Source organism: Ambystoma mexicanum, chromosome 3q (assembly GCF_040938575.1).
Source record: "Ambystoma mexicanum isolate Mex_15411 chromosome 3q, UKY_AmexF1_1, whole genome shotgun sequence".
Taxonomy (NCBI): Eukaryota; Metazoa; Chordata; class Amphibia; order Caudata; family Ambystomatidae; genus Ambystoma; species Ambystoma mexicanum.
This window is the reverse complement of record NC_090926.1, coordinates 81,507,538-81,533,010: the sequence shown is the minus strand read 5'-3', so window position 1 is coordinate 81,533,010 and position 25,473 is coordinate 81,507,538. Positions and strand designations below refer to the sequence as shown.

Sequence of the window (25,473 nt, the reverse complement as noted above, 5' to 3'; positions counted from 1 at the left end):
GGCATGGAAGCCGCTTGACAAGAGCAGTTGTTCCTCACCATTCCCGTGAGTCCGTCCTCCGTTACTGTGCCATATAACTGCTACGGGGTCTTCTTTAGATCTAGAAGGGCCTGTCCCGTTTACCAATAGGAAACAAGAACTTTATCAGCCTGGATGGGGTTGCATCTCCGAATTTGTGTTTGTGTATTTTCTTTGTCAATTGTGGTTAATTAACATCTCTAGAATAGAGCACCCGCCTTGGTTCAGAAGGAGTAACACAAACGTCTCCCCATTCAGCATTCATTTTTATTGATCCATTAACACACTGGTCTTGGCATTTTTTGATCATTTCATGCCCAGCCTTCACAGCTGAATGAAAACATTGATGACAAGTCAATGGGCCTCATTCCGAGTATGGCGGTAAGGGATACCGGTCACCGTTAATGAGACCGGTAATCCCTTACCGCCACATTCCGAGTTCCCTTTGCGCCCTCGTCCCTAACGACTGCTTTTAGCAGGCGTTAGGGACGAGGGCGCAAAGGGGCTTTTTAGCCAAGAACGGTGACCATAAAGTATGGTCACCGTTATTTGCAATTTCCCCATTGCCATTGAGTCCTATGGGGGCTCATTTGGGAATGGGGAAGAGCCCTGGGGAATGGGAAATTACCGCCCTGGTCAACTCGGAATAGGGCGGTAATTTCCCATTCCACCAGGGCGGTGCCGGTACGGGTCCAGTGCCGACCAAGGCGCTACTACCGCCATTGGTTAGCGCCGGACTCGGAGTGAGGCCCTATGACAAAATCCATTATTATACGACCTATCACTTAATATAGATGTCCCTGTACCGAGAGATCAGGTAGAACACAGGCACCGGGCTTCCATTCATGTCCACAGAGCCACCTCAAATGTGCCCCCACCTCGCTCCAGGTGGAACACCACCTCCAGCGCACGATGGGGTTTCTCTCTGGGAGTGGGTGGCCTTGATTGCCAGGGTCATGCACGTTTATAGCAACACAGTCAATTCCCCAATCAAAGGCAACGTTTTAGGAGTTTTCTTGGAGATTAACTGCACCTCCTTTATGCTAGTATTTTTAGTAAGAAGTGTTCATTTCCATTTTCTGATTATCTGCAATGTAGCATTTAGCTGATGTTCTATGATCAGAAAAATATAAAAGTGATCCTCAGATTCGAATTGTAGGATAGATACTGAAGTTTACTATTGATAAAGACACCAAACTCAGCAGAAGCCTTCTGGGCATTAGGAATTGGACACCTTTTGCTCTGATGGAATATAAGATCACCATTTATCAAGCAATGAGATATATAAGAGCCCCGGGGAAGAGCATTGTTCAAAACACGTGTTGACTCCTCTTACGAGCACAATGTAGTGTCTAGTTAAAAAGAGAATTCACAGTTCAAGCATCCGTTTTATATTTTTCTGATCATAGAACTGGGTGCATCAGCTGAAAGTTACAGTACTGATAATAAGAAAATGGAAATCAGTACTTCCTACAAAAATACTATTATAAAGGAGGCACAGTTAATCTCCAAGAAACTCCCAAAATGTTGCCGTTACTTTTGGGCACGCCCCAAGAAACATCTCTTTTTCTTGGAACCGAACTCCGGCACCGTAACAGTAAACAATATCAAACGTTAAGAGGATAGTCACAGGAACCCAAATTATATCTTCTCAGAATTGAATTCCCCTATTACGTTGTCACTCCATAAATACAATGTTCTGTCTATATCTGAGACTAGCTGGGCGGGGCAAGGTGAAAGGGCAGCGGACGACTACTGGGGCCAGAAAGAGTGTGGAGCTGTATGGAGATTAAGGAAGACAGGGGTGACCTAAGGCGTGGGTGGAGGGTACTGGCCCAGTCTGGCATTTTGTCAGGATGTGGGGCCAGTGCCAACCAATTAGTGAACATGAAAGAATCCTGGGTAGGGTGAATCCCAGAAAGGTTCATGTGTGCATCTTTTTTTTATTGTGAAATTGGTTTATGCAAGTAAACTTTACAGAAAACGAACACTATGTCATAAAAACATTACATACATTTCTTATATGAACCTTAATATGTTAAAAACCACAAAATCGACAGATTACGTCAAAACATTTCATAGATATTTTGTGCAAACCTTACAATGCTAAAATCACAAAAACGAAACTTATGTTATCCTCTTAAATTAATCAAATTAAATCCATGTAGAAAAATAACCACAGCAATTGTCAAGGAGACTTCGTTCCCATTAGACAAACAAATCAAAATTCATAGGTCGACAACCATTAAATTCTGTTTACAGAATACCCAAACATTATTAGCCTGGGGTTATGCAATACTGGGCATTGTACCAAAAGAGGACACAATGCTTGAATCATCATCTCCTCTGGTTTACAATAGTTAGAAACCTTTTGTTCATGGTCACTTTGGAGTGAATAGAGAGAATTGCTCCTGTAGGCAGCAGATTCAATCAAAATTGCTGAAATTGTGATCCCCAAAGTGCATTTGGGAATTTCTGCAAACAGGGTGGCAGTGTAGCAAGTGGTTTGTCAAATACCAGAAGAGAATTATGATTTTTATATGGTCGGTTATGTTCTATAGTTTCATACAAATTGTTAATGAAAAGATTTTTCTTCACATCCCTAGGATTACTGATTAATGTTTCGGCCATTTCAGATATGCTAAAATAATCTTGCTTTTCCGTGTATAGGTCAAGATTAGGCCACCTAGAGGCCTTAAAATAATACTCCTGAAATCGCAAAGCAGCAGGTTATTAAGTAGAACAAGAATCAACTTGTAGAATGTTTCAATTTTCCATTTAAACCAGCTGCTTAGGGCTGTCATTCCCAGTTTATACCGAACCAGGGAAATCGGAAAGCAGTTTGGTACACTGCGTTTTCTTCCATATATAACTTCCTATTTTAACAATACAGGACTCTTGGACCAGGTGTGAAATCTCTTGACCATAGAGCAAAGCTGGATTGTGTTTGCTTTGTAAAAAATCAATAAGAGTTGTTATAAAGAACCTACAATCTTTTTTGTTGATGAGCTTTATTTGTGACACCAAGGTAGTAGGTAGCCTTATCCCGTAACCTGAAAATAATATGTTTGTTGCTTGGAACCATGTCCAATTCAAAACCTAAATATTTAAATTGGAAAACAGGTCCAATGCAATTCAGGCCAATTTTCCAGTTGAGATTAAAGGCTTTTTTTCCCCATGTCTTCTAAATCTTATATATATATATATATATATATATATATATATATATATATATATATATATATATATATATATATATATATATATATATATATTTTTTTTTTTTTGCGATTAATAATAAGGTCATTAATATCTGCATATTTAATGATGGAGTTGATCAAGGTTTGTAACTGTAGTTGCGTATGTTCATCTAAAATCGCATTGTCGGATTAAGCCAACCAGTGGATCTTGATATCATTTATTTTTGGAGCAACAAATGAGGAATTGGCTAAAAAGTCCCCCATATCAGACACATACAAAATGAAAAGGCATGGAGCAAAGACACAGCCGTGGCGCAATCCTCTATATGTTGTAAATTCATGGGTCAGAAATCATTGTTGGTTGAGCCTAATGTTTAGGTATGTATCTGAAAGCAGATAAATCAGTCTCACTAGCAACGGTTTGGGAATATTCCACTTACCTCATTTTTCCCAAAGCAAAGACCTGTTGACTGTATCAAATGCAAGAGAGCAAACAATACAGGCATTAAAAAGTGGAGGCTTCTCCTTAGACCAAGCACCTTGCTTTACAGCGGCAACTACAAACCTGTTTAGGGTGGTACCCACCCCTTTTCTAAATCCGACTTGGAATTTGCTCAAACACCCAGTAGTCTTGACCCATAATGGTAGCTCCTTTGGAATCAGAGATACAAATACCTTGCTCTTGGCATCTAAAAGAGCTATGGGGCTTTAGTTCGCCAGATGGAGTCAATCTCCTTTTTTTGTAAATCGAAATTATTATCGAACATTGCCATGATTTACTGGTGGTACTGGAGTTTATCCTATTTTTAAATAAAATATACAATATTGATGTCCAGAATTGTGGGTTTATAAGAACGAAGTTGGGGCCCGGGGCCCTTGAGTTGATGCCTTCTTGATGCACGTCTCCACATTTTCAGTTACATTCTAGGGCCCAGTTAACTGTAGTCTCATAATCAGCCTCCTTAGACTCTAAGCAGTTATCTGACGTAGAATAATATAAGCCCCAGCTTTGCTCTGCAACTGGATTGCATTGGACCTTTACTTGACTTTTATTTTGTTGATTACGCTTCAAAAAGTTTCAGGTGCTTTTTCTGGGTGGTAATTTCTAAAATCAGTTCTCCATCCCTCTGTAAAAAATAGATGACAATAACGTGTGTGCCAGTTTTTGCAATGTTGTCGTGCGATACGTAATTGTTCCACTTGCTCTTCTCAAGGAAGTGAGGATTTAAAAATGTGTCTTAAGGTTGCCCACAATTCACGCTTTCTCAACTGCACATTATACTATTTATGGGTTTTCCGCTTATTATTGTACATCAGTCTCTTGTTTCCAGAAATGTGATTATAGAGAAATAGTGAAAAAGAGCCAGAAGCCATTTCACTTATTCTCTCTCTTAGAGGTTTAGTGTTGAACCATCCATGTGTCCATCGAATGCCGGTGGATTCATAATATTGAAATCAATTTAGTTGCCTTATGCAGTAACAGAATATTTATCCAGCATGAGCAATTTGATCTATTTTGTTTCACTTAGTGCCATAGTAATAGCTGTCAATTCTGTACTGGTTTTATCATATAAAGTTACACAAGAGTTCAGTACAATGTTAAGCACCGATGTGGCTGGGGCTGACAGCTTACCTTTGTCCTCCATGTCACGTAATGTGTGGTGATGTCAGGGGGTGGGGGAAGGCAAGGTATGACATAGGTGTCATAGCTGGTAAGTTACGGGTTCTAGAGTCAATCTCTTCCAATGGACACGTCAAACTTTCAAGTGAGGAAGATGAATGAGAACTTAAAACTATGCTTTCCCTCTCTTTCTGCGCCAAACCCCACAAAAAACATCATTATCTATGTCCTTCGATACATAGAAATCAAGAAGACCGACATCAGTAATGACATTTGGCTCTTATTCAGGTAAGAATTCCTCTGTTAGTAACTTCATAATTCCAGTACTTGTGCCAGCCGCAGGGTAGAAGTCTGTGATTATTGCTGAGGTTATATGTTTTTTTTAAACCCCCGCCCCCTCCATTTTTGGGCATGATGGAGGCACCATATCAGCGTCAACACCCTTACGTGCTTTGGACAGTAGCCTCCTTCCGACCCCCAAGAGCCAACGATTTTGCTGACGACTCCATGACGGCCCATTCCCTGGGTCCAAGGAATGGGCACAGGCCTCTTCTGGTAATGGGGTTCGACTCAGATTCGTAAAATGAGTTCCAGCTACTGAGACAGGTGACTTCACCGTACTATCTGTGTCTCCCGTTTTCTGCTGTAAGTAGTCCATGCTGCAATCGTCTGGGACTGGCGTGCTCCTCAACTTATACATACGACCTGCGATGCGACTTGTATTTTTATTTTGTGATGAAGGTCCTAATTGGGGTCGAGCAATGCTCAGCGGTGAGGAGGAGACGAGATAAAAAGGCAATTCGTTTCATAATCCGGAAAACACACGGTTGTCAGTTTCCAGTTTGCAATGTGCAATTGCTTATGAATGCATGCTACGGACTACATAGTATTAGCACCCACCCCTGCTCTTCTGCCATCAATTGCCACACACTGCAGTACTCTGCAGCGTTCCTCTGACACGCAGGTTTAGGAAGCGTTCGTGTCCTGATGCCGTGGCAAAACGTTTCCTCCGACAACAGCTCCCGACACCAAAAAGGCCCTGCCACAAACTGCAGTACTCTCTTCATGTGCATTAAATTGGCCCTAGATAAGAAACTCTGTAGAACTTCGGCATAGCTGCCCGGGGTGTTGCTAGGTCTGGAAAAGATCAGGGGCTAAGTTAATGTCGGGACTGGCAGGACTCGGGGCTAGCTGGTATTTTGGTTGTAGCCCCTCAGCTTCTATCTGGGGCTACAAGCAAAAGACCCAGGGCTATAGTGCCCTTAGCCCCGGACCCCTCACCAACGCCTCTGATAGCTGCTATTCACAGACAGCTGTGGTGTGGAAGACAGACAGGTTCAAGCAGGAGTCTATGCAAGGACTACTAGTGCGGCAACACGCTCACAAACGGGCAGATTAACATGGTGGTCTTTTTGTCCTTGCTTTCTATAAAGCTATGACAACTCCAGGAATAATGGAAATATAACTGATATATGGGAATTATTATTGCAAGGTAATGCCATGAATTTGATTTTTCATATGATGAAATGTTATGAAGTTGTTTTAGCAATTTTAAAAGAACTGTCAACTAGCATTCTGTTTTAAAGATATCTGATTTTATTGAGAGATTGTATTTATATTTTCCTCAAGATACTGTTTAAGTGGAATCTATGTTTAATGTTGGTATATGTAAAGCCTTTGATGGGTATGTACAAATTAAATAAATAAAAAATAAAGAAATTCAAATAAATCTATGAGTCTACGTAACACAGCAAGCTGAAAGCACCAGCCACCGGTACACATGACACTGGATGCCACATCTGCAAAGCTACATTTGGCTCAAAACGCACCGGTGCTGATATGCAAATGGTTCTGGGGGATCCCACGTGATGCTATTCTACTGTTGTGTTCATCTGTAAGATACCCCCTCCTCTAAGTGATATAGCCCAAAGCATTCCTTCTTCAACCACAATGCACTACGAAATGATTGGCTTCAGGCATTTCCGGATGGGTAATCATATGCAGATGGAAAAGCCATACGCTTGACAATGCGGAGGTTCATGCTGAAATAAATAAATAAACAAAGGCAGACTGCCTATCTGCAATAGAAGTTACTTACATGGCTGTCGTAGGGTCTGCATGATGCCCCGGCGGTCTCACAACAGCAAAGCCATTCTGGAGTAAAGAAGAAGAAAATTAAGAATTTGATTAATACGAATAGTTGTGTTAGATGCTCCGCCCCTGTACCGACCCACTGATTTCTATAACCAGATTTTTGTTGATTTGTGAGGCACGGCTGTGACAGCACCCATTTCATGGCATGTGTATTGTGAAGAGTTGGGTGAACAGAAGCCAAGTATGGCTTCTTCAATTCTCTGTGTGATTTGTGTTGCGTCCGATAATTTTCTGGTGAATACTGTGTTGTAGTGGGCCTATTTGTTTGTGAGAGTTTGTCAATTAACTGGTGGTGTACTGGCCATTTATGTTTGAGAAACACAGACTTTATTCCCTTGAGTTGACCCATGGACCCATGGACACTTGTTCCGATGGTCCAGTCTTCCGCTTCTTGGGATGTCGTGACTGCCGGAAACAATACTGATCATTTTCCATACACAGCAATACAGCGAGATTTCAAGAGTGGGGAGACCCGGACTCTGAGACCTCCTTAAACCGCTACACTCTGCATCGCAGTTCTTTTCTCTCCAGCAGAACATAAGCAGCGCAGCAGCAGGGTGGGCGGAGCCAAATGATTGACTTTTCTGGGGGATGGTGGGTCGGGGACTAGCAGCAAGAGACACCGCAGTGAGCAACTTTCACTTCCTGGCAACAATCTGTTCCTCTTCCTCCAGAAACACGGAACAAAGTGAAATCTGGACTACAGTGGGAGCTCTTTCAAGAGCCTCAGGGTGTGAGAAATTCTTGCCCCAACTGCCTGAACATCGCTGACAAAACGAACATTGAGTGAATCCACCAGGTAAAATGAACGGAAACCCGGAGAGTGAACTTGCCTTATAAGGTCCTTGCAGTTGTCCATCACTGCTTCCACAATAAGAGAACCTACCTAGTTATTCAGACTCTTCTGTGCCACGAGTGATACCCGTGAAGACAGCAGACAACTTGCTAGTATTCTGACCTAAACATGTATGGTTTGGGCCCGTTCCGAAACCAAAGAGGTTCAGTACCCAGAGAAGGCCAGAGATTTCACAGAATCACTGTGGGATGAGAGTGTGGCAGGAATCGGGAGCAAGCCGCTTCGAGCCTCTACTCAGAGTTCTCCCTCCTGCCACTTGGTGAATCCCCACCCAGGAGACATGTGCCGGGTCAAATCCATCCCCACAGGGCCCAGGAGGAAAAACAAGAGAAACGGGGACATCAATACCCTGGGACGGGTTTTCTGGCCAGGGAGATAAGCTGGCCTGGTGCCACAAGCAAAAGCAGAGATAACCAAATGGCTAAACCGAGGAGATTGAGACCCCCGCTAAAGTCTTCTGTGAGCTGGAGGATGGGCAGCTCATTCCAGACCCAACAACTCGGACAAATAATGGTGAGGCTGTGCTGGCAGACGATGCAGTGCTGTAACATACTTTTGTGTTACACACACCAATAGGTCCTTCAGAGCAAGCTCTGATAGTGCCACGTCGGCACAAGCCAGTACTTAAGGGTGTACTGCACTGGACTCTGTTCGGACCAGCACTAAGAAGGGGGACATGGAGAGTGGGTGGTCTGCAGATTTCAGGAAATGGAGCAAACACTTGTATTGGGTACCGGGATGCACCACAGTGTTGCACCTGGACCAAAGAAGGGGATCTGGTATCAGCTGGGCCCAGGGGCCTTGAAAACCGTCACTGATTTTTCAGAATCACTTCCCCAAAACAACAAAAATCCGTTCAGCTGGAATCCTGCCAAAACTAAGGCTCAATCAACAGTGATCTAATTTTGTTCTTTTCTGGACCTGAATCATAAAGATCTGGACATTCTGTGGATCCACATCCCCAAAATGGCGGATTACCTGAGCACCCACTGTTTAGGAGCCTAAAAGCAAGGCACATTGCAGCGCATGCAGTCCATCAGAGGTATTCCGTTCTTAGGCAGGGGGTAGGCAACCTTTGGCTCTGCTGATGTTTTGGCCTACAAATCCCATCAGCCCTACCGAGTATAGTCATTGGTGGAGGGGGCGGGGGTTCAAGGGAGCCAGAGGCCAAAATACCTGGGTTGCATCAGCACTGAAGGCAAAGACAATGCAGGTTATTACCAGAGAACTCTGATGGATACAAGTGGCAGCGCTTGATGCCAATAATTCATGGAGGAACCAGGAGTTAAGTTTAGACGACAGCAGTCCATAGTGGAAGCTCAGAATAATAGAAAAAGAACACAACATATGGGGAATATACAAGTTATGCAACAAATGTCCAACCACGATCAGAGGAAACCAAAGAGGATTGAGATCTGGCACACATCGGGCCGAGAGGAGCATTGCCGCGGCAGCGCGCGTGCCCCTAGGCTTCCATTAAATGATCTGTTTTGCTGTGCATGCAATATTCCGGTTAGTTGCCACAAAGTCAGGACACAACACGAGTCCGGAGGAAGGGGAAGCGTACATCGAGCACTTGTGATAGTTGGCGACGGTCCTACTGCTCAGCTTTGAGCTCCCGGCCAATCTACTTAAGGTGGTCTTTGCTTCCCAGGAAGCAGTCCAGCCCTGCACATCAGCCTCTCTGGAAAAGAGACTGGATTTCATACTCAGAAGCTCTAAGAGTTTAGGAAAATAGGTTTCCCTCCAAGAACCATCTTACTGAAGCATTCACTATGATAACTAGACGCACTTCTGCATTTTGTATGCACACACCTGCCAGAGGCGAGCTTCCTGTTTCTCAATCACAAAACGCCACGTGAATTCCAGGAATCTGATGTGGGCCGTGCATCATTTTCTGCTCTTAATTTTGCATTTCAATCATAAAGTATCCTTCAAATGAAGACACGGCGGGGAAGGAGGAATCGGAAATTGAGTGCAGACTTCTACTGGGCAGACGCCAACACACCAGTGAAGTCTGGGCCGGGTGATGCCTGACACTATGCGGAGCTCAGCAAGAACCTAGTGGCACTTCATAGCTTTGCCTCATTGGCAATATCGTCTCCAATCTTCTTCTATTGCCTGATGCCCGAGTGTGGCACCGATCACCAGTGTGTGCCATCACCTCCAGCACACTACAATGCTGGTCACTACTCTCCCCTGAAGACATGCACCCTCCATCCCTTTAGATAACTCGCCTAGACACGACCCTGGGGGGGAATTATAACTTACCCAAGCAACAAACAGAAGTGCCCTCCTCACATGGACCACACCTCACCTGCTGGAGGAGAGCATATCATTTAGAAAATGGTTCAAACCCGGACCTTTGGCAGGTCATTGCATTGCCCGTCAGAGAAGATTACTTGATTCCTGGCATTGGGCAACAGATCTCCGCATCCACATCGGGTAATCACCCAATCGCTCACCTATGGGAAGTGAAGCCACAATCCCCAAGCGATAGGAAGAGGGGAGACTGTGAGTCCAGCTCTTGCTTACTGAAGGCCATCTAATGACACAAAGGATGCAATCACACCAGCCCTCACCTATAGGAACACATTGCAATGACCATCACCTGTGGGGCACTGCAACTGGCGCCCTTATTTATGGGAGGCCATTAACCTGTTTTGATTATTAATCAAGGCCCGGACTAATGGTATCCATCAATCTATGCGGGGCGGCAGCAGCTGCAGCCTGTGTTCAATGGAAGGAGACACATGCCCTGTAAGATGGCCCATAGGATACAGCCACCTTACCCAGTGATACTGAACGACATCAGATCGCCATCCCTCATCAATGGAAAGTCCCTCTATCGCCTGTAGGAATGTTCAAAGAATTCCCCCGCTCTCTGCGTCCCTCCACGCTGATGCATACATGCTACCATTGTTCATTCCATTCGGGAGGTGCTGCTCCAGTCCAGGTTTCAACTTTGCATTTTGGGACATGTAGTCCTGTGTTTATGATGGGAAGAACCAAGAGCAAACGTCCCAGAATTAAAAGTTAAACTCAGGACTCGACGAGCATCTCACAAATGGACTATTAAAATGGATATTCACTGTCTCAGGAGGATAGCTTGGGGGCAACGTGCTCGCCTTGGAAGCAAGGCGACACGGAGAAACACAGGCTTGATCACCGGGTCAGCGCTTAGATACCTCTGGGTATTAAGCGCGTTATAAATAACCTATCATATCATACCATAGATAATGTCACTGTGCATGCTGATGTGGAAACCCTGGGAGAAGTCCATCACTGTGCCAAAAATTCTGTCATCTCAACCATGGTGCACAGCACTGAAGCACATGCAACATGCCAAACAACGCTATGGCACCGGCGCCCTAATCCTTAAATGTAAATCAGCTGCACCCCTGTGCACGGCCCTTATGAATAAGGCTCCCGGTTTTCTGTTTTTACTGATTTTTACACATAAATACAGGCAGAAATAACAATTTTTCCTTTCTGTATTTATTAACACAACCATTGATAAAAACGGAAACGCAAGTCTATTGGTTGGGTCATTAAGTTGTCACTCATGCATTGCTGGCCAATTGCTGAGCAAAGTAACATGAGAGCTTCAAAAAAGGAATTCCTTGTTATGTGGATTTCTTGTGCAAGAACGCAGCTCTGGGAGCTTCCCATTACAGAAATCCAAGTGTGAATGTGTTCTATTATATAAATAAATGTGCAAAAAATACCAGTGGTAACTTGGATAAATACAGACAAAATGACAACAACAAAAAAGAAATATGCATAAAAACAGACGGAAATGGTGCAAAAATAAATACCATACAACTGGGAGTCTTACTTATGAAGCACCAGCATAATGCAGAACTATCAATAACCTCCACCACCCCATAATACTTTCCTGCATCTCTACTGTCAACCTTCTAGCACTTCCACAACGATATTCATTACTCAGGCACTCGTACCATGATGCAGGCCTCAGGCACCTCTAGCATGGTGCAACATCCTGTGGAACCTCAACCGCGGAGCACACCCTCAGGAACTCCACCAAGGTGCACAATGCTCTGGAAACTCCACCCTGACACACAAGTTTGGGGCACATCCACCCCAGCGCACAACCCCGGGACCCTCCCACCATCATTCACAACCGTTGCTTCTCATCGCCTACCTTGAGTTCTCGGGTAGCCACTTTCATCGCTAGTTCAATCACACTGCCCGCGGCCCAGCGCGCGGCATTGGAGGAGTGCAGCTCATTCCAGATAGTGTCGCTGTCCACCTGTAAGAAAGTGGAAAGGGGGGGGGGTTATGCCTGGAAGCGACAAAGTGACCATCAAGCAAAACCTAACCAAAGGAGTCGGGCCAATAGCCCTACTCTCTTCTTGCATGTTATGCCAAACAATGAACTAAGTAAGGGACGTGAACAGTATTCTCAAATAAATAAAGCATTGCTATAAATAAATATCTAAATGTTTCATTGAACCACAAAAAGACACCCATCATTCTCAGTTGTTACCGACGCCTCTGAAATGGATTCCGCCCCAGCCTGACCTCTGAAGGCTACTCAGGACCAAACACTTCCATGGTTTGCTGACCACCAAAATGCCGCTTATGCACGCCTGAGGCGGAGCCCAGCGGCCTGAGGAGACTGGACAGCACCAGAACAGCTTTCATGTCTTCTGATTGTTTAAATTCGCCACTTCTAAACACCGAGACAAACCCAAGAATTTGAGGTCCATGAATTGACAGATCACAAGTGAAGGAAAGAAAATAACGGATGTTCAGAGTCAGGCCTATTTTAGGCACGCCTCGAATTTCATCATTCTAATATTGGAGTGGGGGTAACAGTCTCCGAAAGAGAAGGCTTTACGGGCATGTGTGTCTGTGGAAGATGGTCAGAGGAGTCAAGGGATATCAATGTCAGATACTAACCGCTACACTGCACACTGCCCGTGGCTTACGGTGACAAGATTTACAAAATAAAAAACCGGGACATGGAAACTAACATAAAAGTAGGACTAACTCTTGAAAGTGGATGTAGGCACTACAGTAGCGTTTGAAGGAGAAGGGGGTTTCAGTGTTCCTGTTCAAAGAAACACATATTAAAATTAATTAATCACAAACTAACACTATGCTAAGTTGTAAAATGCAGCATTTCTTCTGCGCGAGATTGTGCATTCCTGCCTGCTGGCTATGAAGACCTACTACCAAAAACCGGGACCACTGCAGTTTCCAATGGGAACATAATCTTGAGCAAGCGGGACAGAGCAGCCAATTCCGGGACAGTCCCGGCAACACAAGTCTGCCCACATGGGGCAACAGCGGTCTCCCTGCCATCAACTCCCACTCTGGTTCCTCCCAGTCCCCGCCCATTACACAGCAGTCCCCTCCCCCTTTTGCCCAGATGCTCTGAAGCAGAATCTTTCTTCATGTCGCACGGTCTCAACCGCCATTGAAAAATAAATAACTAGCCCGCCAGGCAGCTGCTCATAACTGACAGCTCATACGCAGACCCTTATCCTTCCTTTTGGCGAATGGGGATTGCGTTTGAGGGGAGGAACTCAGGAGGAGACGCCTACCTATGCACAAGTCCCAGATGCAAAGCATTCTTCTGCCCCCACGTGACGACGCAGGGGTGAAAGGTTCTCTGATTTTGCGACGCACGATTTAACCACCCAGCGTTCATGCATAAATAAAGATCCTACATACTGGACCATCAGATCTAAAACTCTCTCAGAGGCTCAAGAGTCTGCAAGGTAGCTTGCCACCCCTGCTCCAGGTAATGGGAACCCAATGAAGGGAATGGATTGACAGGAGACTTGCACCATTCTGAATACTGTTCAAGTCTGTTCCTGAGTAGCCGGAAAGATAGCTCAGCGAGTTGAGCACTCGCTGTTGGGATCTGTGTGTGAGCTGCAGGTCACAGGTTAGAATCCAAGCCCGACCAACTCAGACTTCCACCCTTCTGAAGTCGGTAAATGAGTACCAACTTCATTTGGGTGATATTGCATGTATGTATGTCCGCTGTAAAGTGCTTAAGAATAAGCGCTATATAAAAAAAAAACAATTATCATTAACATATAATTATGCTGGTTGCCTGGTACCCGAGCTACTGAAGAGAGAACGAGTTATCTGAGAAGTGGCAGGATTTGAGCTTTTTTTTTAAAAAAGTGTTTCCGGTAGCCCTGACACCTAAGGTCCTAAGTGTCTGTAGGTCTAAATCATGAGGCTTGGTGGACAGTGGGACCAGCGGTGGGCAGGGCGTGACCCACTGAGTAAGATCTAGAGAGAACCGGTGAGTATTCTAGCTGGAAATGCACGGAGTAAGGGCAAGGGAATCCGTGACTAGCGTGGACGAGACATGAGGCCTTCAACTGTACCGGTCACTGCCGTGCACATTGTATACTTTAGTTTTGGATCGAACTTGTTAAACTGTAATGCTTCCACATTAACACTAAAGTGGGTTACAATAGTGAAAAACAAACACTAATAAGTTGGATCACGTGCAAAGAGAAAATCAAAATAAATGCAAAAGGAAATTCAGGGGGGCTGGACTATGCCCTTTGCAAGACCAAGTGGCGAGGAAATTCCGCCTGTTCCATGGCTATGTTGCTCACGTGGGCAATGATTTGGAATCTTGAGCATCGCTTCGCACGTGGCCCATGACTAGAGCCAGGGACTGGAGCCATCTTGCTTGGGCCACTGCAGGCTTACTTGCTATTGGGGCCGGGGGACTGGAGTGATGAGGGATGGGCTTGTTTTGCGAGAAGCTGGGGATGGCGAAACTTTAGTTGCAGAGCTGTTGACGGGGGTGTGCGATACTTTCATTATTTGAGTCGCTGCAGAGTTTCCCACCCTGGGCTGCAAACCTCTGTCATTAAGCTGAGATTACTGGAGCTAGATAACTTCAATTCCATGTACCCTGGTTGAATTTTAGCAGTCGCTCAAAAGTGGGAAATTTTGCATGCCCCATGTGCAGAATACACCCCCAACTTTACAGGAAGAAACTGCGGTCACCCGCGATTCAGCATTAAAACAATACGTTAGGCTGGATCCAGCTTTCATCCACCCCCTATGAGACTAGCACAGTGCAGGGCAAGAATAAAATGAGCTCACCTTTTTCCCCCCGTTTTCAATTAATATGGTTAAAAGAAAAGGATTTGGCGGCAATGACACAAAATAAAAGATTAAGAAGAAATGTGAGAATGAGTAGAGCCAAGAGATGTGGACTATACACACAAGGGCATTTCTTGTACAGTGGGGATTGTCCTCAACGTGTTCCTTTTTATCCTGGCTGTTCATTATTCCCAAGTCATGAGCAAGTGTAACCCCAGATTGGGTGGGCTTCTGTTGAACAGCTACAAACAATCAGGTGCATATGGTAGCCATTACTGGAATCTAATTGATATAATGGTGTGTAGCCTTATTATCATTTAGATGACAACGCTCACATCCCAACATTGGGCCTCATTACGAGTTTGCCGGTCCGGCAACTACGGTACTGGTAAGCTTGCTGGTACTGTAGTTCCTAGACCAGCAAACTACGAGTTGTGCTCGCAGGTGCCTTTCTGCTCATCAGGTCGGACCTGGCGGGCAGAGCGGCACCCGCGAGCGCAGCATGTCGGATGCACCGGCACCGTTATAAACGGTTCTGGTGCATCCGACCTCCTCATTCCCATTTGAGCCTTATGGTGCTCAAATGGGAATGGGGAGTAATGGATTCCGGCCCCTGGCAATGGGGACATACAGTGTCCGCCAAGGTGGAATAGTCCTGTACGTCCCCATTGCCAGGGGCAGGAAAAAAATGCAACTCCGGCGTCACACAGGAACGGCTACCGCCAGGGTTTTAATGAAGCCCATTGTCATGCCAATTAATGCAAAAGATTAGGGTGAAAGTTATGTTTTGTGGACTTCCACAGAGTCTGAAAATTCGCTGGTCCCAACAGAGGGCTATGTGGATGTGGAAACACAAGAAATACAGAAATCGGGCAGCTGATCTCCCAAAATGCACTGGCTCCATAGTTATGCCGTGGACTAGGAGTGTGGAGTGACATCAGCTTGAGTGCTCAAGAGAGGGCCTCTGAATCCAAGGGGGAAATGGGAGTCTCCCAACACTGGAAGACCACCCTGATCTATTTATTGGGAATGGGCCTAGGTGCAAACTCCTGCTCATGAATGAATCATCCTCCTAGGCCCTGACCGGCACAACGGCGGGACGCACCTGTTAAAAGGGATAGCTGGCCCCCACCCCTTCACTGCTTTTTCCAATACCCTCCCTGCATGCCCTTTATGTTATGCTAGGTAACATGTATGAAGTGCCAAGCGTGCCATTGCCATGCCCTCTTGGTGCACATAGCTAACTGGAGCAATGGAAGAGGAGCAACTGGCAAATGGAGGTTTAAGTGCGCTGCACACCAACTGCAACGCGCAACCACCGCTGATTCATGGATCCATGCAACCTTATCCAAGCAGGTTTGTGATTTGAAAAGTGGTCTGCCCTGATTCTTTTGAGAGCGATCCACTGAGCTTGGAAAGCTTGAGATGGCGCTCACCCGTGGGGCCCGAGGTGATCCCTTGGCACAGGGGCAAACCTCTGGGCGCAGGAGGCAGGCTAGACCTCGCTGAGTATGCAGCCTCCACTGCAACTTCTGAAACAGCCCCAGGAATAACATTAACATCACTCGCATTGTTTTCTGATTTTTTTAAAAAAAAAGGATTCCTTTTTTCTCTTTTTTTTTGTTGAAGGAAAACATCTTGTTTTGATCAGGATCACGTCATTGTCAAAGAAAGGGCCGGAAAACCTCAGAGATTTTGCCTTGATCAAGTCCAGGTGTGCAGCTTAAGAGGGCGCACGCTCTGGCCATAGAGGCAGATCCTATTCAATCATATTTGTACCATCAAAGGGAAGGCGGTGGAGCCGCCTCGCTCCATCTCACACCCCATCTCCCGCTGTTCCCTCTAGTCCCCTTGAGTTCTCGTCCTTAAACCCGAGTCTGGCAGTATGTGGCGAATTATTAGCACTAATACCACCGAATAAATTTCTGCCTCAATCATGTTTCTGTCTTCACCCTCTTTCTTCTCTTCATTCTTTGCCGCTCTCATCCTTCTCTCACTTTTGATATCCACCTGATCTTTTGCTTTCACTCTTGGTATCCCCAATCGTCTCCTGTTTGCAGTCCCCTTCTTCCTTCCTTTTTTTCTTTTACGGTTACCCCCACTCCTCTCTTTCACCCACTTTCTCTCCTATTTCTTGACTCTCTTCGTGCCTCCCCGCCACCACCCCCTCTTTTGGTCTCACTCATCTGCCTCTGTCTCTTCCAGTCTCTGTCATAACTGCCCTTCGTATCTCTCTCCCTTATTCTCTTCTCTCATCCCATCTCCATCCTTCTTCAGTCGTTTAGTCTCTCCTCCTTCTCCATCAGGACTCCCGATCTCTCCATCACTCATTTTGTTTACCTCACCATTCTCCAATTCCCACTCTCTCGCTCCTTTTCATAACTTTATTTGTGTTTCCTGAGATTTTCCTTAATCTTTCTCACTCTTCTTTCACTCCCTTGCTCTCTTATACAGTAAAATCATGTATCCTTCTTTCCTTTGGTTTCTCTCATCGCTTTCTCGAATTAGCTTCACGTCTATGCTGTGTCCTCCTCATTCTATACACAGTTCTCTGCCTCTTTCTCTTTCCTTCATTCTCCGTCACTGTTTTGGTTTCACTCATCTACCCCTCTCGTGTACCATTTTCCTGATAATTGTCCTACATTGCCTCGGCCTTCCATACCCTTTCGCCATTCAACATTATTCTACATTCAAATTAATAATTCTCCCTAGCACTCTCGCTCTCTCTCTATGCCTGTGTATATGACCCACTCCATGTATGTTTGAATGGATGGATCGATAGATGAGATTGTGTATATAGCGTGCTACTGCAATGTAATTGGCGTGATCTCGTCCAGTCTCCATCTTTCTCATTCCATTTCTGTCCAATTTGCTTCTTTCCAACTTCTTCATCCTCCGGTTCACTTCTGTCCGATTCTGTCTCCAATAATGTACATAATATCACTGTCCCACACACTCACTCGCTTGCTCATCTTTCTCATTGTTCCCATCAGGCAGCTTGTTCCTCCCTCTGTATCCCTCACCCGGCAGGTTACCGTCTTACTTTTTTCATCTTTCTCTATGTAATCATCTCATCATCAGCTCACTGTCCACCTGTTCCTACTCCCCTTTGCCACATACCCTTATTCTTCTCTCTTCACCAGCTTCGTCCTGACTCTGCCTACCCTCACCAGTTTCTTGTCACTGTCTCCACATCAACACCCCTCTTCCTGTCACCCTCATCCTTCTCTTTCACTCGGTGCTTATTCTTTCACAGTCTTCCTCGTCATTCTTATTGTCTTTAGAATGGGTAGGAGTTTCTGAAGGGCGTTGCCTTCTTTCTGATGTTAGTTGCGCTTTACAAGAAACCCAACATAGAACATGGAATTCATTTCTCTTTATTTCATTCACTTTGCAACTATCTCGCATCTCTATCTTATCCTTGCCTCCGCCTGCTCCCTTCAAGTTTGTTGTATCTTCATCGGACTATCTTCCTTCGTGTTCTCCATCCCTTCAATGCTTCTCCATCTTCCATCCCTGGTTTCAATATATGACGGCATTCTGACATTTTCTCTTGACTCTCAGACATACAATTCTCATCCTATTGTCTGTCTCCCTTTTTTCTGCCTCCCATTTTTCTAAAGACCAAGCGGATTCCATTGGAATGTTCTATTCTATTGGATTCTAATGTTTTTTTTTTATATAGTACCAACTAACCCAGAGGCCTCAGCGCGCTCAGACAGAATGAACAATATAAAACAAATAAATAAGAAGGCATCAGAGATGCAAGTTGGCTGTGGTCAGCAAACAGACAGAATGAATGGACTACATACCACCTCCATCAAATAGAAGAGTTTTAAGAGCTTTCCTAAACTGAGCCAGTGATAGCAGCTGTCTTGATGTGAAGAACACAGGGAGACTGTTCCAAATTCTTGGCCCCCAGTCGTCAAAGGTCTGCTCACCAAAACTCTTCAACTTGAAGCTAGGTTGTAAACGGAGATCCTTATTACTAGATCGTAATACGACCAATGTTTTATCTGTCAGAGAGGATAGTAAAAGTGAGGAGTAAAGGTAGTTTTGCCTTCATTTACTCTGCAGAATTGCATTCTGCTGTGCTAGTGTTGAAGATTGCATGCAGGGGACCAGCTACAGGTAACTGCAACCACTGATTGTCCCCTACATGCAATTGGCATTTCTTTTTACAAAATGGCCCCCTATGTCTCGCCAGTTTCCTTTCATTCTCTTTCTATTTCAGATCTAATCTCTCAGCAGTCATGCCGGGGGCTCATCAAACCTGGGAGAAATGGGGACATCCACCCGGACAAGAAGGGCATGAGAAAAACAGAAGAACGTGAAAAGACACTACAATGAGCCCGTCCACCACAATTCCACAATCGGCAGGTTAGGCTGTAGTTGATAAATACAATGCGGCCTCTAGATCACACCAGAATGTAGAGCCACCCCAATCATGCATCTGGCTGGAATTGAAGTCCCCCCCACTGAGGGAGTCCATAGGCACGCGTGCACAGGACTGCCTGCTTGTGGGGCACATCCCAATAGTGTGAATCAAACAGTTGGATAGAGAAAGGCTTAAAAGTGGCCTGCATTGCAGACCCCCCAGGAGTTGCTGGTGCATAAATCCTGGAGCTTAGGGCAAAGTATCTTGCTAGATCCCACAAATACGGGAAGCTCCCAACAGCTGGCAGTTCTCGTAACTGTTTTATTTGGGTGTGCATTTTAGCCCAGACTGGAGCAGAAAAGCACAGTTAGTCCCAGGAAAGGGAAGCTAAAACGGATCAAATCTGATACAGGAACGTACATTATGTTACAAGTGGGAGGATCAGTGGCAGCATCAACACAATCACCCGGCCATAGCTCCCCCAGAAAACCCACTGGGTGGATCAGTGGCAGTATCAAGAAAATCACCCGCCCACAGTTCCTCCAGCAAAGTGGCAGTATCAAGACCACCTCCCAGCCACAGCTCCTCCAGCAAAGTGGCAGTATCAAGACCACCTCCCAGCCACAGCTCCTCCAGCAAAGTGGCAGTATCAAGACCACCTCCCAGCCACAGCTCCTCCAGCAAAGTGGCAGTATCAAGACCATCACCCGCCCGCAGCTCCAGTGGCAGTATCAAGACCGCCACCCGGGCCACAGATCTCCCAGCAAACCCACTGGGAGGATAAGTGGCAGCATCAAGAAAATCACCCAGCCACAGCTCCTCCAGCAAACCCACATCTTTCTTTTGTCTCTCACATCTCTGCAGAGTATGTCAGCAGCAGGGGTGTTTAATTTGCTTCACCAAGTGTTGGTGTTTCTGCTGGCAATTTTGCAGGAATTCTATGGCATAACCTACACATCAAATCTTCTTTTTCCACTTGCAAGGCCCTCAGTGCCCCTCGGTAGAACTGCCATAATGCCAGCATGCTCCGAGGAACTGTATGCATCAGACCTGTGGTTTCATCACCTTTTTCTGGGGAGCATTTCTCTCTTGCACAAGGGTAGGTAGCCACCAGCTGGAACAATAACTTGCGTGGTGCCTGATCCAAAAAAGCCACCGACGAGATTGTTAGTTTCATGAAGTTTTGATACAATGAGGGGCGGAATTCCAGGTTGTGCCCTCATAGAAGCCTTCAAAAGCTGCAAACTCTCTAAACGGAGTTCACATGTCTTTGCAATTATAGTGATTCTATGTGATTCGACAGAATGGTATCCGGGCAAATCACTAACGCTTGAATACCCACCCACTGCACCGCTCCCCTGCTTTCCCACCTGTCAATTCCTTTATGGTTGAATCCCCATTCCTCCCGCTCCCACTGGCCAAGCTATTAGGTGGTCTCCCCCACATACCCCACTCCCTCCTGCCTGTAGACTGATTGGGGGACTCTGCTACCGATGCCCCCTGTGTCGTGACCCTGCCTGCCTGATACGCCCGCTGAATACACTCCCCCAACTGCTAACCCAGAACCTCCAATCCAATTCAATTCACCCTGCACTGCTAGCTGATCATCGTCAGGGCCGCACCCTGCTGCAGTTCCTGGCTCTACACAGCGAACACTGGATATAGAAAGAGGACTGTGCTTTTGGCCCTCCAGTGTTCTCTGTGCGGGCCAGTCAGTGGACCGTGGATACGGCTATCCATCTTTGGTGAAGATGGGTTTGGCCAATCCATCTTTGCCAAATATGGGTAGAACCATAGGAGCATCACATGAAAATACAGACATCATTCTCAGAATCCCTTGACTTCTACAGCCTTCCTGTGTGTAGCATCGTTTTCTCATTGACACCTTCTCCTGTTGAAGTGTCACAGTTTTACCAGTAGGACTGTTGCGTTTGTTATCAGAATTATAATTGTTGCCTTGTTTTTATTATTACAGATATAGACCGCATGGCAGCAGTGCTCCATTGGCTGCTTCTTATCAAGACACTTACACCAATCTGACCAATCAAAATTGCGAGTACTGACGGAATGACAGAGACTTCATCCCACATATATTTTTGGCCGGTGCAATTTAATTGGTTGCTTGCCATTTGCACCAGAGAGATATACTTATTTTGAGCAAGATAGGTTTTGGGTAGGTATCCTTTTTAATCAATTAAAATTAATAAATATTTTATAACGCACTTACTAGTGGTGACCAGTCTCTAAGCGCGGACTGGGATTCGAACCAGTGTTGCTCTGTGTAGTCTTGCTTCCAAGACGAACGAGTTGGCCCTGAGCCCTCCTCCCAGCCCTTAGGACCTCATATTATAAATATAGATACGACACGTCTCTGTAAAGATAGATGAGCAAAGAAAGATGCTCGTCAACATATACTTTTACCAAAAAAAGTAAGTATACCGTGCATATTACTGACAAGTGTGCCCATGACTCCAGATAAGAGTTTGAAATGGTGCTATTTTATCTTTTTTTTGAAGTTGGGACTAACATGATTTTAAGGAGTGACATATTTATATTGCTTTTTGTAGTCCCTACCATGTTGCGCCTGGTTTGTCACCCACATTAACATGTGCATGTGTTCCTGTAATGTTCTCTCCAGATTAGGCAGCAATTATATTAGAGTTCCTTTCTATGGCACTGCTCTGCTGGGGCCACTGATGCCAACCCCTCCGTAACAAAGCAAGGGTGGAAGCGGAGGACCCTGCTCCCATCTTTACAGGTTTTACGATTTTGTGTTGGGAGTGTTCAATGTTTAGGGTGCAAAAGTGACTGGTGCACCACTTACAGTAGAGTTGATTATGCCCTGGCCAGAAATGTTATTAAATCAACCTGAATAAACTAGGCCTCCTTTCTCCTGCACCATAGATACAAAAAATGAAGAAATGAAGAAAAGATACCAAGATGTAAAAAAATAAAAATAAACCACAAATGAAAAGAATCGATTAAGTCATGAGATGGGCATCTTGAAGTAGTTCAGAACACACAGCGCCTTTGTGGTTAATAAATGCAATAACCCGGTTTCCGTTACTAGGGTGATATGTCGGCCCATGAGAAACCAGGAAGCAACACTCAAGCTTAAAAGAAGGCATTCCTGACTTGAAAACTGCCATGTGAACAATCAGATGCAATGCAAAAAGACCACCTCAGAAACCGGGCAACCCAAACCTGGGTATATGCCCAGACCTGGGCATCAAAGTGCAGGCTGAATAGGTGTATGGGGCAGGAGAGGACTTCTGTTCCTGTGTTGTACTTTCAGAAGGTGAGAAGTCCGCCTGCATGCTGACTGCTCATCAGCATTACTCTTTCTCCTGCTGTCCATGTCAGCAGACAGAGAAGCAGAGAGTAAAGAGCCCATGCACTGGTTACACAGCTAGTCCTGGTCACTGCAAACTCTGGCAAGAGACCAGACAAAGGACAACTACTATTGATATCCGTACGCACCCGCAGATCCCATAATGCACCTTCAGAGATCTGGGGGGTGGAGGGGAGCAGATCACATTTCCCCACTCGGGAGGAAAGTAGATTTATGCAGCGCTTCATTTGAGCACATCCACACACCATGCACAAGTGGCCTTCTAAATCCAAAGGCTGAGGTCCTCCAGGAGAATGCATAGATGAGATGCCTGCTCTTCTCCCATCCTTCTGCAGAGCAATTTCCTGTGCCTCCCATATATGCATGGGGATCACAGCAGAGCATGAGCTATGGTTACATCATATACAAAGCACATCGAGAAACAAAAATCAGTGCTTACCCCAACTCCTCCGCAAGGCAGCATCACGAACATTCGCTGAGACAAAATACCTATGGCAAAGAAGGGAGGGAAAGAAACTGGATTATGCACCATTCCAGGGAGAAAGGAAAATTGAGACGCTACAATCACACATGCGGTTTAATTGTGTCCTTCATACAGCTGTCTCTGGAGTGATATTACTGACAACTGACCCAACAGAACAAGGAGAAGCATGACTGGGAGACCACAATGGAAGTGCATAGATTCCCTAGGACTGGAATCCATGCAGATCTTGCAGGAATGATGGACCCTATCAATATTCTGTACTTCAGCAGGACTCAGCGAGTGCTCAAGCTTCCGTAGGCCTGTGTTTGGGAACATTTGATCTGGTGAAAACAAGCAGCTGGAAGTCAACAATATCCAGGTTTTTAAGCGAACAATGAAACAAACCTTCAGAGCCACAACATCACTTGAGCCTTGTCTTACCTTGAATAACTGAGTCATAAACCTCACCTATCCAGCCATTAATACACCGATCCTTCAACCAATTCATTATTTATTCCAGCCATCCATTAATCAATCATCAATCCATCCATACACCAGTTATCCTTCAATCATTCATCCATTTACCTTTCTAGCTAATGATAAACCTCACCCTTTCTCCATCTACCAATCTCTTTCAGCATCTTAGTTTATCTGTCTCGCTTTCCCTCTAACAATCTTGGTTATAGGTCTGTTTGTCTATCTATCCTTCTATCTGCACTGGGTGATCCATACCTCAGTATGAGGTGCCACACTGCCGAAAACCCTCCCACGCTACATTGAGTTTGAGACATTATGTAGTTGGTTCCTTCCCCTGTTTGAGGCATTGTGTAATAGGGGAATAGTTGCGTCCTGGCTGCCCGCAAAACTAATGTGATCAGAATTCCATGCATTTAACCATTGTGGTTAAATGCATGGAACTGGATTTAACCATTGTGGCGGCATAGAATCAGAAGTCTGACCAAACAGTATAGTGATTGCTATAAACACCCAACAAACCTATCTATCCCTAATTAGAGGTGGTTTCTCTACTTGAAGCAAACTAAAAACTCGAGCAGTCAGGAGGTCCTTGTAGTCCAAATCAAAAAGTTCACCATCCTAGTCCAAATGCCTAGTCTATCCCTACCACGTCAATACACATTTGAATCTAATTACGTTTCTTTTCTACAGCCCAGGAGAATAACTCCATTCTCCTGGGTATGAGGCTCTCAAGGTGTAGCGTTCTCCACTTCTGGAAATTTTCCAAGGTTCACAATCCAAGAGGATACGTTACACAAAACTTCAGTGGGTCTACGAGAGTGACTCCCTTCTAGCTTGTTCCCCATTCTTTGTAAGCCTCTTCCAGACTATCTTCATTCTAACTTCTTCACCAGTTCTTGTAGTTCCTTCCAAGGGCTTCTTTCACTCTTTAGTTGCTTTACTTTCTCTGCTTTCTTCACCGTACCCAACTAAGAGGAGAAAGAGACTTTTTCATTGCTCATTGGTCTTTAGAAGCCAGTGTTTCTTAGTAAAGGGTTGAAACAAAGAATTCTCTACTTCCTCGATTTCAAAAGACGTGTTCCCCGTAAGTTTCAAAGGGGACTGACTCTTGATGGGATCAGGTATTGACTAAAACAGAAAGAAGACTTCAAAAGACATATGTCCCTTTAGTTTCAAAGGGGACTGGTTCTTGGTGGGATCTGGTGTTGACGAAAAACAAAAATGACGACAGTCTCTTGTGTACTGTTGTGTGTCGCAAAAGGTATCCTCTGGCTCACAGGCACATGTCCAGGAGAAAGGCAGTTTCTGGCCTGTATAGCAGGAGGATACTGTACTTGCCATTGATGCTCTCAAAGAGCATAGGTGCAGGAGTTGCTCTTCCAAAAGACAATTTCTAATGGATCCCCATCTTCAACGTTTGAAGGGAACTACTGGTGGACCAGCCTAGGTTTCAAAGCTGGTGGTTTCACGTACATATTCACCTAGGGCTGTTCCATAAGTTTAAGTTCTTTACGTCTTCTTTGGTTGGGGCCAGTTTGGTTCTGCAACCCTCGGCTATCTGCAGTTTGGGCATTTGGTACAGACCTGAATGCAAAGCATTTCCAGGTAGCATACTGCTCACCCTCCTGGATGTTTCTCATGCAATCGCCTACATGGCTCTGCCGTAAGCCTGATCTGGAGGTTTCGGCATTGTTCTAAGACCGCAAGGTCCACCCACCACAGGTTGAGCCCCCACAACACCTTCGCTTCACACTGCTGTTGGCTCACAATCTATTATAAAGATACTCTCTGGGCGTCCCAGACTCGGTTGTTTCCGCTGAGAGAGCTGGGAACTAGACTGCACC

The 25,473-nt window shown here is 45.3% G+C and overlaps 1 protein-coding gene across 7 annotated transcripts in view; it reads right to left on the bottom strand.

Annotated features, from left to right (window-relative positions):
* HDAC7 (histone deacetylase 7) overlaps positions 1-25,473 on the bottom strand; it is a 1,864,336-nt gene that overhangs the window by 82,488 nt on the left and 1,756,375 nt on the right. For all 7 annotated transcript variants that reach the window (XM_069653189.1, XM_069653190.1, XM_069653188.1 and 4 more), the window contains 3 exons: positions 23,129-23,178; positions 12,015-12,122; positions 6,938-6,993 (listed from right to left, as the gene is read on the bottom strand). In XM_069653189.1, the coding sequence (XP_069509290.1) occupies positions 6,938-6,993; positions 12,015-12,122; positions 23,129-23,178 (214 nt within the window). The remainder of the gene's footprint in view (positions 1-6,937; positions 6,994-12,014; positions 12,123-23,128; positions 23,179-25,473) is intronic.